Consider the following 11,639-nt stretch of genomic DNA (forward strand, 5'->3'; position numbering starts at 1 on the left):
CAGGCGGGATGGTGATGCAAAGTAGACAGAGCACCATCACACACATTGGAGAGGCCAGGGTTTTACATTTTCCTTCCCAGTTGAAGGAGGGATGTTATTCTTGGCCTTTGAAAACCATGCTAGGCCTACTTTAGTATATACTCCGCAGTTTTCTTGTATTTTGTTTCCATCTCAAAATAATAGAAAATTGCACCAGTTGCACCTCTGAAATTCAGCAGCACAGTTGGAGGTCACACGAGAAGGCCACAAAACTGGACTTCACTTATGGTTTGAGGTCCAGGGAACCTATCTCTGTCTCAGCTGAATGTCCCAGAAAGTGGGATGCTCCATGATAAGGCTTCTGTTGTACAATCAGACTGCCTCATGTGTAGGGTTTCCTACAAGATGCAGATTATGAAGTATTCCATTTCTATTCCTCTTGTGTTTTCCCGCCAACTCTGTTAAGCGGAGGGTGTGTGTGTGCTATGCAGCATCTTTTCATAGCTAGCACAAGGATGCATCTGTTTATAAATGATCAGAATCTAAAACCTTCTACACATGTTCTTCCACATGTTATGGTCCTTCCTCTTCAATTTTGTGAAACTAACTTCCAGAAAGTCTTTCTTCCTCAAACCATATCCTAAATTTGGAGTTTTCTTGGTTCAAACCAATATCTATACTGCATCCTGATCTCTTTTTCATAATCTATTATTGCTATTACTACCCTCAGCTGAGATTAAACTGTAGCACAAAATGGCCAAGAAGCAAAATTATGAAACAGAAATTCCTCATTTCGTATCTCACGTCAGCCAATATGTTTTCCCTTCTTTGGGGTCATTTGTTCATTACTTTATATTACAGGTGGTGGTGAATGCTCTCTTGGGAGCAATTCCATCTATCATGAATGTGCTGCTCGTATGTCTTATATTCTGGCTAATCTTTAGCATTATGGGAGTGAATCTCTTTGCTGGCAAGTTCTACCACTGCGTTAATACTTCAACTGGGGAAATGTTCAGCACTGATGAAGTTGACAATCAGACTGAGTGTGAGAAACTCATCGAAAGAAATGAAACAGCCCGATGGAAAAATGTGAAAGTCAACTTCGATAATGTAGGACTTGGCTACCTCTCTTTGCTTCAAGTAGTAAGTAGTCATTCTTTCTACATTAACACTCTAATGTTATTTCCTCCCTTCAGCAGGTTTGTCCTTTATTAGAAAATTTCATCAATATGAGCTGGCAGTCACTTTACAAATGAATCATTTAAGCTGCCTGGTTTTGAAATGGATTGATTTGCAACATAGCTGGCATTCGTTTATATTTTTCTTCTAAGCTCTTCTCCAAAATACACCTGTGAGCAAACTTTTTGCAAGCAGTATAAATAATATCTTAACTGTGAATTAAAATGATCATTAGTAAAATGCATATGCAGAAGCACCTGTGTTAGATTGCTTGTTTCTTTGTTTGTTTCATGACATGTCTATCATACTGCAATCAAGCAGTCTTACCCCTATTTGACAAAGGAAATCCTCCATGGCTGGGGAAAAGAGAATTGGATATAGGGAATGGCCATTTTTCAGAGCTGTCCTAGGTTAGCAGTGGTGGCTAGACAGAACACAACTCTGGGTGAAATTCAACATGGCCTGATGGGAAATTACCCACCTTCCTTCCTGCTTGTAGCAGAATTTGGTACAGAGTCTTCAGGAATTCTCCAGAACAGATTTTGAATATATGTGGGCTGTGGCAAGGAAATGCTTCTTTACCATGCAAGGAGTAATAATAAAATAACAGTGAACCTTTTCAAAGTTCAGGAAGGCACACTATGCCATTGTCACAATCATATTAGTAATGCTTGACCAAGCCCAAAAAGGTTTGGAATCTAACAATAAGAAAAGTGAAAATTGTGTCTGTTTTTACTTAATCTGCACAACCCTCACCTCCCATCTATCCTTGCCTAGAGTAATGCAGCTTGTGACATATTACATAATCATAGAGCTCATGCATGAAAGGCGGGATATCAATCTAACATGTGAACAAGTAAATAAATTAGATTACTTTGGTACAAATGGAGAAAGGAGAAGGAGGAGAGATGGGGAGAAAGGGGGAAACTTCTGTTGTCTTTCACCATGGTTCCTTCACTTTGGCTTTGCTCAAAAAGTAAGGGGAAAGTGACCAAAATAAAGGGAATATATTTGGATGCTGGAGAGGAATGGCAATGACTTTAATTTTCTGAGGAGGGACATAGTAAACACGGTGACTTCATGTTATGATTTTGAAAGAGAAAATTAGTGGGGGAACATGGAGTCTTCTAAAAGACATTATAAATACACTCACAACATGAACACTCAGGGGTTATCTGCTGTACGCTTTTGTTCCCTTGTCTTAAAAATAATTGCCTGACTTCTGTTTGCAGGCCACCTTCAAAGGCTGGATGGACATCATGTATGCAGCTGTAGATTCACGAAATGTAAGTATGCTATTGGGTAGGGAAACCAGAATTGGACTGCATACATATGACTGAACACAAGATGGCAGCAGAGACATACAGAAAATTTGTGTTCTTTGCTGCCCTCTTGTGGTTGTTTGGGAGCCCAGACCTGTTGGGTGTACTACTAGGGTACATGGACACTTGCGTCCACATGCTCCATAGCCGTTAGTCAGATCAGCAAGTGTTTCCCAGGAAATGTCTGATTCTTTTTCATATTAAGGGTAAGTCAAGTAGGATTAAATCAAACTTGCCATCGATCATGGTGTTGTTTATTTGTTTTCTTTTTCAAAGAAGCAAGGCAAATGAGGTTGCTGGAATGAGAGATAAGATGCTTTAATTCAGGAGTGAACAGGTTATGATTGGAAGACACTTTGGTTTCCTTGTTTGTTTATTCGTTTGTTTCCCGGTATATTCTACCTTAGGGGAGAATTTAAGAGGTAAAAATGGAGCCATAACCTCTCCCCAGAAACAGAGGAAAAAACAGGTAGAAATTTTTAAGAGGTGAAATGGCTGCCTTAAACCTCTGAAAGGCTTAACACACCCACTTTCGCCTATTAAACCTTCCAACCCTCCCCCAACTCCTTCAATGTAAGCAAAGGTTGAAAAATGGGCCTCCAACACTCCAGTTTATCTAAAGTCCACAGAAGAAATACTGGGATCCATGCCTATGAAATGATGATGACTGGAATTAATGAGAACATTTTATAACTAACTGTGTTAGTTATAAAAATAGCATATATTTAAGTTCAGTTTGGTTGTCAGACAGTGCACATAAAAAGAAATCAGCTGCCTACCATCCAAAGTGGTGTAATCTAAGAGGAATATTACCTATGCATATTTAACTGATCCATATTCCTGTTTCTTTTCCTTATTAAGCAACACACTCATTTCCTCCAGTACGATTTCCCACTCTGATCTTTAAAAAATCAGACTCTATTTTAGCTGTACATAATTCTCAAAATTCTCATTAGAGTGAAAACAGATATTTTACCATATTTTCATTGCAGTAAATGAGTAACTGGTACAAGACATTATTCCCAGAACAGAAATAATATGAATGCATATTTAGGTTATTCATCTGTAACAATAATATAGGTCAAGAATACTTAAATACAAGAACAGAATAGAAAGTGAGAAATAAAATCTAAAACACTTGCTTGGCAGATGATTAAGATCAGTAAAAAGAACCCACTTCAGAACCCTATTATCTGATAGGGTTTTCTGTCATAATTTAGGCTACTGTCCCATTTCTGAGACGAAAAGCAAAAAGAAAAGAGTCAGATGTCAAAAACATACAAAGACACATACATACACAAGGCAACATAACGCTTTTTCTTTCATTATGTTTGTGTGTATATGTGTGCACACAGGTATGCAGGTTCAAGAAACCAGGCGAGCTGCAGTTCCATAGCTACAAGTCACACAGCCTTTATTGCAGATAGTAAAATAAATGTTTGAAGTTAATGGGAGATTCTCCTCCTCCTCCTCCTCCTCCTCCTCCTCCTCCTCCTCCTCCTTTGAAATTGCAGCACAGAAAATGAAGGGGATTTTTGGTGAGATTACTGTTTTCCAAGAAAGCAGTAAATCTCCTTTCCCAACGACTGGTCTCAATAAAAAGCTGTTGTAACATGCCTAAAGCTAACACTTTTTAGATACACTGACATATTGCAAGCGGCAATATTGGCAGAATATGTAGGTAGGCCCTCCGACTCATCAAGAAAGTGCTGTTTCATTCATTTCCTTTTGGTTTCTTCTCACTTTCTCCTAAGCTCAGAATGTCTCTTTCTTTTCAGCTATTTCTTTGACTCTAAGCACCTTGATTGTCTATTAGCCAAAGCCATGTACTCTAGGGTGAAATCTGCATCAATGGACTTCAGAGGGGGAAGCAAATAGAGAAAAATGAGTAATTACTAAGAAGATAAATGCCCTGTGTGGGGCAAGCCAGAATGCTTCAGCTGAATAATTGTACGTGGATATATAAAGTTAAAATAAAAATTGGTCAAACCCTGCTCTATGACAGTTCTTAATAACTGTATCAGATAAAGACTAAATATGGTAAAGATTGGCCCTAAGACTCACACTTCATAAAAATAACATCCATCAATTTTATATGATTGAATGTATTTTTTCCACACAGTTTTCCATTTAAAAATTTGTTTACCTCGCAGGTGGAACAACAGCCACATTATGAGGATAACCTTTATATGTATCTTTATTTTGTCATCTTTATAATCTTTGGATCCTTTTTCACTTTGAATTTATTTATTGGTGTCATCATAGATAACTTCAATCAGCAAAAAAAGAAGATAAGTATTCTATCACTGTGATCTCAGCAGACTGTCAAGGGTTTTATTCTTTATTAACATTATGCTTTGTGTAATTCTTCTGATTTTCTTTTTCTTTCTTTCTTTCTTTCTTTCTTTCTTTCTTTCTTTCTTTCTTTCTTTCTTTCTTTCTTTCTTTCTTTCTTTCTTTCTTTCTCATAGAAGAATTATTCCAGTGTGTACTTCCTAAAAATAAATTATAAACATTAATTCTAAAATTGCCAATGTAAAAAGGAGCATATGGTATGTTAAAACCAAATATGTAGAAATGAATTGAAAGATTTCCACCATCAATTAGTTTTAAAGGAGGGAGATATAAGCAATTATATGTAAGATAATTTACTACTTCATATAAATATACATAAGGGTCTTATAAATCTAAATAATAAATAGTTACCCTTGGTAATGGCTTTCTGGAAGCTAGCGAAGGGTGAACACTTCTAGAGGCCATTTGGGATGTGATCTTTTTCCATAATTATCTTTTTTATTATGTTTTTCATTTTATAATGTTGGCTTTGGATTTTTTTAGTTGTTTGAGGGTCCTTGTGTTATGAGAGCTGAGAAGTATTTTTTTTCAATTGTTCATTTATTTATTTTGTACCTTGGATGTTTTATTATATTTGGGTTGTTTTTTTTTATTATGGATGTTTTTATTTTATTCTATTTTTATTTTGTTGTAAGCTGCTGGGAATTCAGACAGAAATTTGATAGATGATGATGATGATGATGATGACGACGAGAGAGATGGAGATGGCAGTGCTGATATAGACCAGTAACTATACTGTTTCGGTCTGTCGTATCTTTGCTGAGATCAAATACTGTACCTGGCCATAGCTCTGCTTTGGCCTTATTAATAGGCAGCCCAAGAAAAGAGATTATCCATCAAATAAAAGAAAATAGAAAAAGAGAGAGAAAAAGAGAATGGAAATATCTGGTTGTAACTAGTTTTTGTTTCCTTGTTTTACTTTGGAGGTCAAGACATCTTTATGACAGAAGAACAGAAAAAATATTACAATGCAATGAAAAAACTGGGCTCCAAGAAACCACAGAAACCTATACCCAGGCCAGCAGTAAGTGTTACTTTTTTTCATCATTGTCACTGCTTTTTGAAAATGTGTGCTAGAGTTGGAAAACAATTTATACCTTATTACCCCAAAAAATATTTCTAAACTAGTAACTGAGGATAGGGTTGTTTTTTTTTCAGGAAATATAACTCATCTCAAAAATAATAATAATAATAATAATTATTATTATTATTATTATTATTATTATTATTATTAGCAAGGGCCTTACTTAAAACACTGAGATGGACAGTGCCCATGGAGGGGTAGGGAGGTGGGATAATGACATCATATGGGCATTTTCCATTTTGGAGAGAAGTTTCTTCCTTTCTTTTCTTAAACTATGTTAAGCCTATTTAGGGATTATGCTCCAGTTTTCAAGGATTTCTACCTTAAACAGGTTGGAAAACCATGCCACCAGTTTTCAATAATCATGCCACCAAAATTAGGCAGTAGCATCAGAAGAGCTCTGAAGGCTATATTCAAATGAGTTTGAGGCTGACCAACCCTATCTAGCATTAACAAATCAAAACAGGGTTAGTGCAGTAACTGTTGTGGTCTTCCTATCTCATTCAGGTAAAGAATGAGACTATGAAATCCCATAGGAAAGCTATTGTTACTTCACACTTACGGAGTATTATCTGACTTCCCAGGAACATAGTGGCATTCTTTCTTACTGTGCCATCTTTCTATGCAGTTTGACTAGTATACTATAGAATGAGTTTACAGAAGTTTCAGATCATAAATGATAATTATATAGATTATAATTGTGTGTAACTGATCATGAGATACATGGATAATCCTTATTTTTTTCAACTACAGAACAAATTCCAAGGCATGGTCTTTGATTTCGTAACAAAACAAGCCTTTGACATCAGCATCATGATTCTTATCTGCCTTAACATGGTTACTATGATGGTAGAAACTGATGACCAAACTGATGCAATGGAAACAATTTTGTATCGAATTAATCTGATCTTCATAGTCCTTTTCACTGGAGAATGTGTCTTGAAACTGATTTCACTCCGCTATTATTATTTTACCATAGGCTGGAATATTTTTGATTTTGTAGTTGTCATCTTATCTATTGTAGGTAAGAAAATTTTTATTTTAGTAAAAGATGTAACATGGTGATAAATGAAAACTATGGGAAGTTAACATATGATTTTTAATATTTAAAAATAATTTTTTATGTTTTCATACAAGATTTTAATTAACATCTAATTAATTAAAGTTTTAAAACTGTATTACAGATTAATAGGTATTTAATTTTTGTTTATAGGTATGTTCCTTGCAGAGATTATCGAGAAATACTTTGTATCGCCCACCCTGTTCAGAGTGATCCGACTTGCCAGGATAGGTCGAATCCTGCGTCTAATCAAGGGGGCAAAAGGGATCCGCACCCTGCTTTTTGCCTTGATGATGTCTCTTCCGGCCTTGTTTAACATTGGTCTCCTCCTTTTCCTGGTCATGTTCATCTACGCTATCTTTGGAATGTCCAACTTTGCCTACGTGAAGAGAGAAGTTGGCATAGATGACCTGTTCAACTTTGAAACTTTTGGCAACAGCATGCTCTGCCTCTTTCAGATCACCACCTCTGCTGGCTGGGATGGCTTGCTAGCACCTATCCTGAACAGTGGGCCTCCAGACTGTGACCCTGAGATAGACCACCCGGGAAGCTCGGTCAAGGGAGACTGTGGCAATCCTTCCGTTGGGATTTTCTTCTTTGTCAGCTACATTATCATCTCCTTTTTAGTTGTAGTAAATATGTACATTGCTGTCATTCTGGAGAACTTCAGCGTAGCTACAGAAGAAAGTGCTGAACCTTTGAGTGAGGATGACTTTGAGATGTTCTATGAAGTCTGGGAAAAGTTTGATCCAGATGCAACCCAATTCATAGAATTTGCTAAACTCTCTGATTTTGCAGCCTCGCTGGATCCTCCTCTGCTAATACCAAAACCAAACAAAGTTCAGCTTATCGCAATGGACCTGCCCATGGTGAGTGGTGATAGAATTCACTGCCTTGACATTTTATTTGCTTTCACCAAACGTGTCTTGGGTGAAAGTGATGAAATGGATGCCCTCCGTATTCAAATGGAAGATCGGTTTATGGCTGCCAACCCTTCTAAAGCCTCCTATGAACCAATTACTACCACATTAAAACGAAAGCAAGAGGAAGTATCTGCTGTCATTATTCAGCGAGCCTTTAGGCACTACCTCTTAAAGCAAAAAGTTAAAAAAGTTTCCTGCATGTTTAATAAAGATAGAATTAAAGAAGGCAATGACACACTTATCAAAGAAGATATGATCATTGATAAGCTAAATGAGAATTCTACTCCTGAAAAAAACGATATGACCCCCTCCACCACATCTCCACCTTCCTATGATAGTGTTACAAAGCCCGACAAAGATAAGTATGAGAAAGACAAATCAGAAAAAGAAGATAAAGGTAAAGATGTCAGGGACTATAAAAAATGAGCAAAATGAATGATTCCTTTGTGACAAATTGTTTACAGCTTGAGAAAGTAAAGTATTATTTCAAAAGGACTCCTATAGGAGGTTTATGCCAAACTGACTGTTTTTGCACACTTAGACAGACATACACACACATAAAAATATCTATAAATATATATGTGTGTGTATATATATGTATACACACACACACAAATGTTAGCTATATACTTAAGGTCAGTGCCTATTAACAAGATAATGACCCCTTGTCAATTCAAATGCTGCTCTGTAAAACAGGATGGCACTTTTGACAGGCGGCTCCTGTTTGCATTACCAGCTGACACTGCTGAAGAGGAAAGAAAAATGGCTATCCAGACTGTAGGGACCAGTAAAAGAGGTGCAAACCTAGAATTGATGTGTGTTGATCATAAAACACTCAGAAACAATAATTGTATCCACTGTTTGCATTCCAACTGCCACATGTTTGCCATATTTTTACAAAAATCCATGTTGGTGAAGTTGTCATTTTTTTAATTCACAGGTTGTTTACTATTATATGTGACTATTTTTGTAAATGGGTTTTATGTTCTAGGGGTGGGGAGGGGGATTCCAGGGTCAAGGGGGATATGAGGACCAGCTGTCCTATCTGATTCTCTTGTAATGTATAGGCAGAAGTGATTTGCATGAAGGCATGCTGCACTTATAGACCACGCATGAAAACAAATAAGACTTCTTTGCACAAGAGTTTTAAAGACTTCTGTGTTTCAGGATGGCTCCAGATTCCAAGGTGCTCAATAATAGTATACATCTTTATGTCTCATCCTGATAATTCTTATGTGCCTGTAAGTCTCATAAAATCAATAGTTATTCAACTCAGATGATTTTCCTCCCCTCCACCTCCTCCTCCTCCTCCAAACAATTCCATTATGAAGGTGACATGAACATTCACTACAATGCACGTTCACGCATATGTACTTGATTGTAATCCCCACTGAGTTCAGCGGGCCATACTTTACAGTAAGAGCACCTAAGATGGTGCTTTAATTGTAAAGTTGGGTGGAGAGATGGGAAGAATCTTCTTTAAAATCCTGGAGCATCCCTTACATTAATCTGGAACACTGAGCTGTCCAAAAAGGGGACGGGGGAAGTCCGACATCTGTAAGTTAGTTTTTACTTTCTCCTGCAGTATTGTTTAGCCATCTTCTCTCTCAGCAAGGTTGACATTGTATGTGTCAATGAGATAAAGCTGTCTATGTAAATAGTTACTTTAACCCTGTGGTGCATGTTTGAGCAAAGGAATAATGACCTGTGCACAATATTTATTGCATCAAATATGTACCACAATAAGTGTAGTTCGCAAACCTTGAACAGGAAACTATGATGTATTCTGTACCATTATAAGTAGGTTGGAGGCTATCACTGATGCATGTTGTTTATCTTGCCTTCGCTACTGTATTTTCCTTGGATTTGTTCAGAAATCTAATATGGGAAGCCATATGTTGGTGGTAAAAGTGAAACAAAATTGTTCAATCAGACATCATTCCTCATTTCATCAAGCAATAGTTTGCAGCTAGTGGGGGTGGGGGTGGGGGAGGGAAGCTTCTTGTTCTGCCCTGACTTCTTTTATTCTTCTCTTGAACTTTATGTGAGTATTATACAGTGTGTAGCCAGCTGTACACATCATATTGCAAACAGCATAATCTGTTCAGAGTACCTGGTTAACAATTTTCTAAGACAAAAATATAAATAGTGTACAAATTTCATTCAGTTTTATTTTTCAGCATTTTGTACATAAATGACAAAACAAAACTGATCTTCAGGTCGATGTCACAGGTGGTCCTTTTGTTCATAGCACTTTTTAATTGAAGAATTTCACAAAGTGGAAAAATACTGAAAGGAGGGAATGGGGAGAATGTTAGGTTTCTGGGTTGCTTTTTTAATTAGTACTGTATTTTTGCACACATCTTAATGTGATTTTTTCCAGACTGAGTCCAAAATGCACTTGCTTCCAAATAGCTATAACTTGTAATTGAAATGTGGTGGGAAAGATTTGTTTGAAATTCTAGCACTGCCTGCATCAGCAGTTAGTCTTATTATTCAACATCCTTAATCTTTTCCAGTGTTTGTTTACATAGACTATTATTATTCTTATTGATTCATGCTGCACTAGAAGTCTTTTAAATATTATATGCGATTCCACAATTATTATTTTTTTTCCCAACAAAATTAAGTAGCTAACTTGTATATCTGATCCCATCAGGACATTTTTTGTATTCCATCCACAAAGAAAAATTAAATGTTAATTCCTCCTTTTACTGAAACTGTTGACTTTGTGTCTTGGTGAACTGCATGCAGGGAAAATGCTATTACCATAAAGAACGGTAAGCCACACTTACAGTTGAGCCAAAAGAATAAAGACTTCTTTTTTTATTTTATTTTACTTGATGATTCTGTCATTTTTTGTGTGGCTTTCTGGCCTTAAGTATGTGCTCATAAACTTAATAAAGATAAAAACAAATTGATGTTTCAATTGTAAATACATTTCCGGGGGCATGTAGCATATTTGTCACTGGAATGATCCAGAACATGAATCCCTTTCTCAGCCATAAAGCAAAGAATAACTTACTATATTGTCATCAGCTCCAAAACAGTACCTCTGGGAACAGGTTAATCTCATTTTCATGAATCAGATCCTCACGTTTCTGAGTTCTCTCCAGGTTGGATCATACACATAGGTCACATTCTAATGTTTCATCACTTGACTTGATGACTTTGAATGGGATTCATGAATTGATTCAATTGGGTTGTATTGTGTCTGCAGTGGTATGAAAGTCCTAGCTGCAGAATTTATTTATCTATAGTACTACTGTATGTTATTGAGCACTTCTGCTGAAAGGACACCCAAATCATAAGCTGAATAAAGAAGAACACAATTCCTGCCAGCAGCAGACTAAAAGGAAAAAATGGTGAGGAAGGAAGAGCAAAATAAGGATATCACGTTGCAATTCTCAAAGTTACAACATTCATAACAACCAGCAATGGATGAAAAAAATTCAGAAAGAGGACCAGCCAAAATAATTTCTGCTTACCTTCCAGTACAGCCAATAGAATAGCCCTGCTGACTTAACTCTTCCACTGCTAAAGTCAGCTGGAAGATCTTTGAGGCATTGTAGCCCAACTGGGCAAAAAAGGAAGAACTTCAACATGCCGTAACAAACTGATAAGAATGCATATGAAAAGGAACCCAAAGATTCAAAATTGTATGTGTGTGTGTGTGCGTGTACGTGTATGCTTTTATACTCTAAGTACTTTTATTATTGTTCTATAGAAATAACTGG

General features: G+C 36.6%; 1 protein-coding gene across 2 annotated transcripts in view; it reads left to right on the forward strand.

The window, feature by feature from the left end:
- Window positions 1-10,788, forward strand: part of LOC103057272 (sodium channel protein type 2 subunit alpha) — a 101,582-nt gene extending 90,794 nt beyond the window's left edge. For both annotated transcript variants that reach the window (XM_088146688.1, XM_088146687.1), the window contains 6 exons: window positions 841-1,122; window positions 2,391-2,444; window positions 4,634-4,771; window positions 5,755-5,859; window positions 6,673-6,943; window positions 7,133-10,788. In XM_088146688.1, coding sequence (XP_088002814.1) covers window positions 841-1,122; window positions 2,391-2,444; window positions 4,634-4,771; window positions 5,755-5,859; window positions 6,673-6,943; window positions 7,133-8,328 — 2,046 coding nt within the window. In that variant the 3' untranslated portion in view covers window positions 8,329-10,788. The remainder of the gene's footprint in view (window positions 1-840; window positions 1,123-2,390; window positions 2,445-4,633; window positions 4,772-5,754; window positions 5,860-6,672; window positions 6,944-7,132) is intronic.
- The last annotated feature ends 851 nt before the right edge of the window (window positions 10,789-11,639 follow it).

This window comes from Python bivittatus, unplaced genomic scaffold (genome assembly GCF_059951505.1).
Source record: "Python bivittatus isolate LINGU-HERP-01145 unplaced genomic scaffold, Pbiv_v1 ctg000480_np1212, whole genome shotgun sequence".
Lineage (NCBI taxonomy): Eukaryota > Metazoa > Chordata > Lepidosauria > Squamata > Pythonidae > Python > Python bivittatus.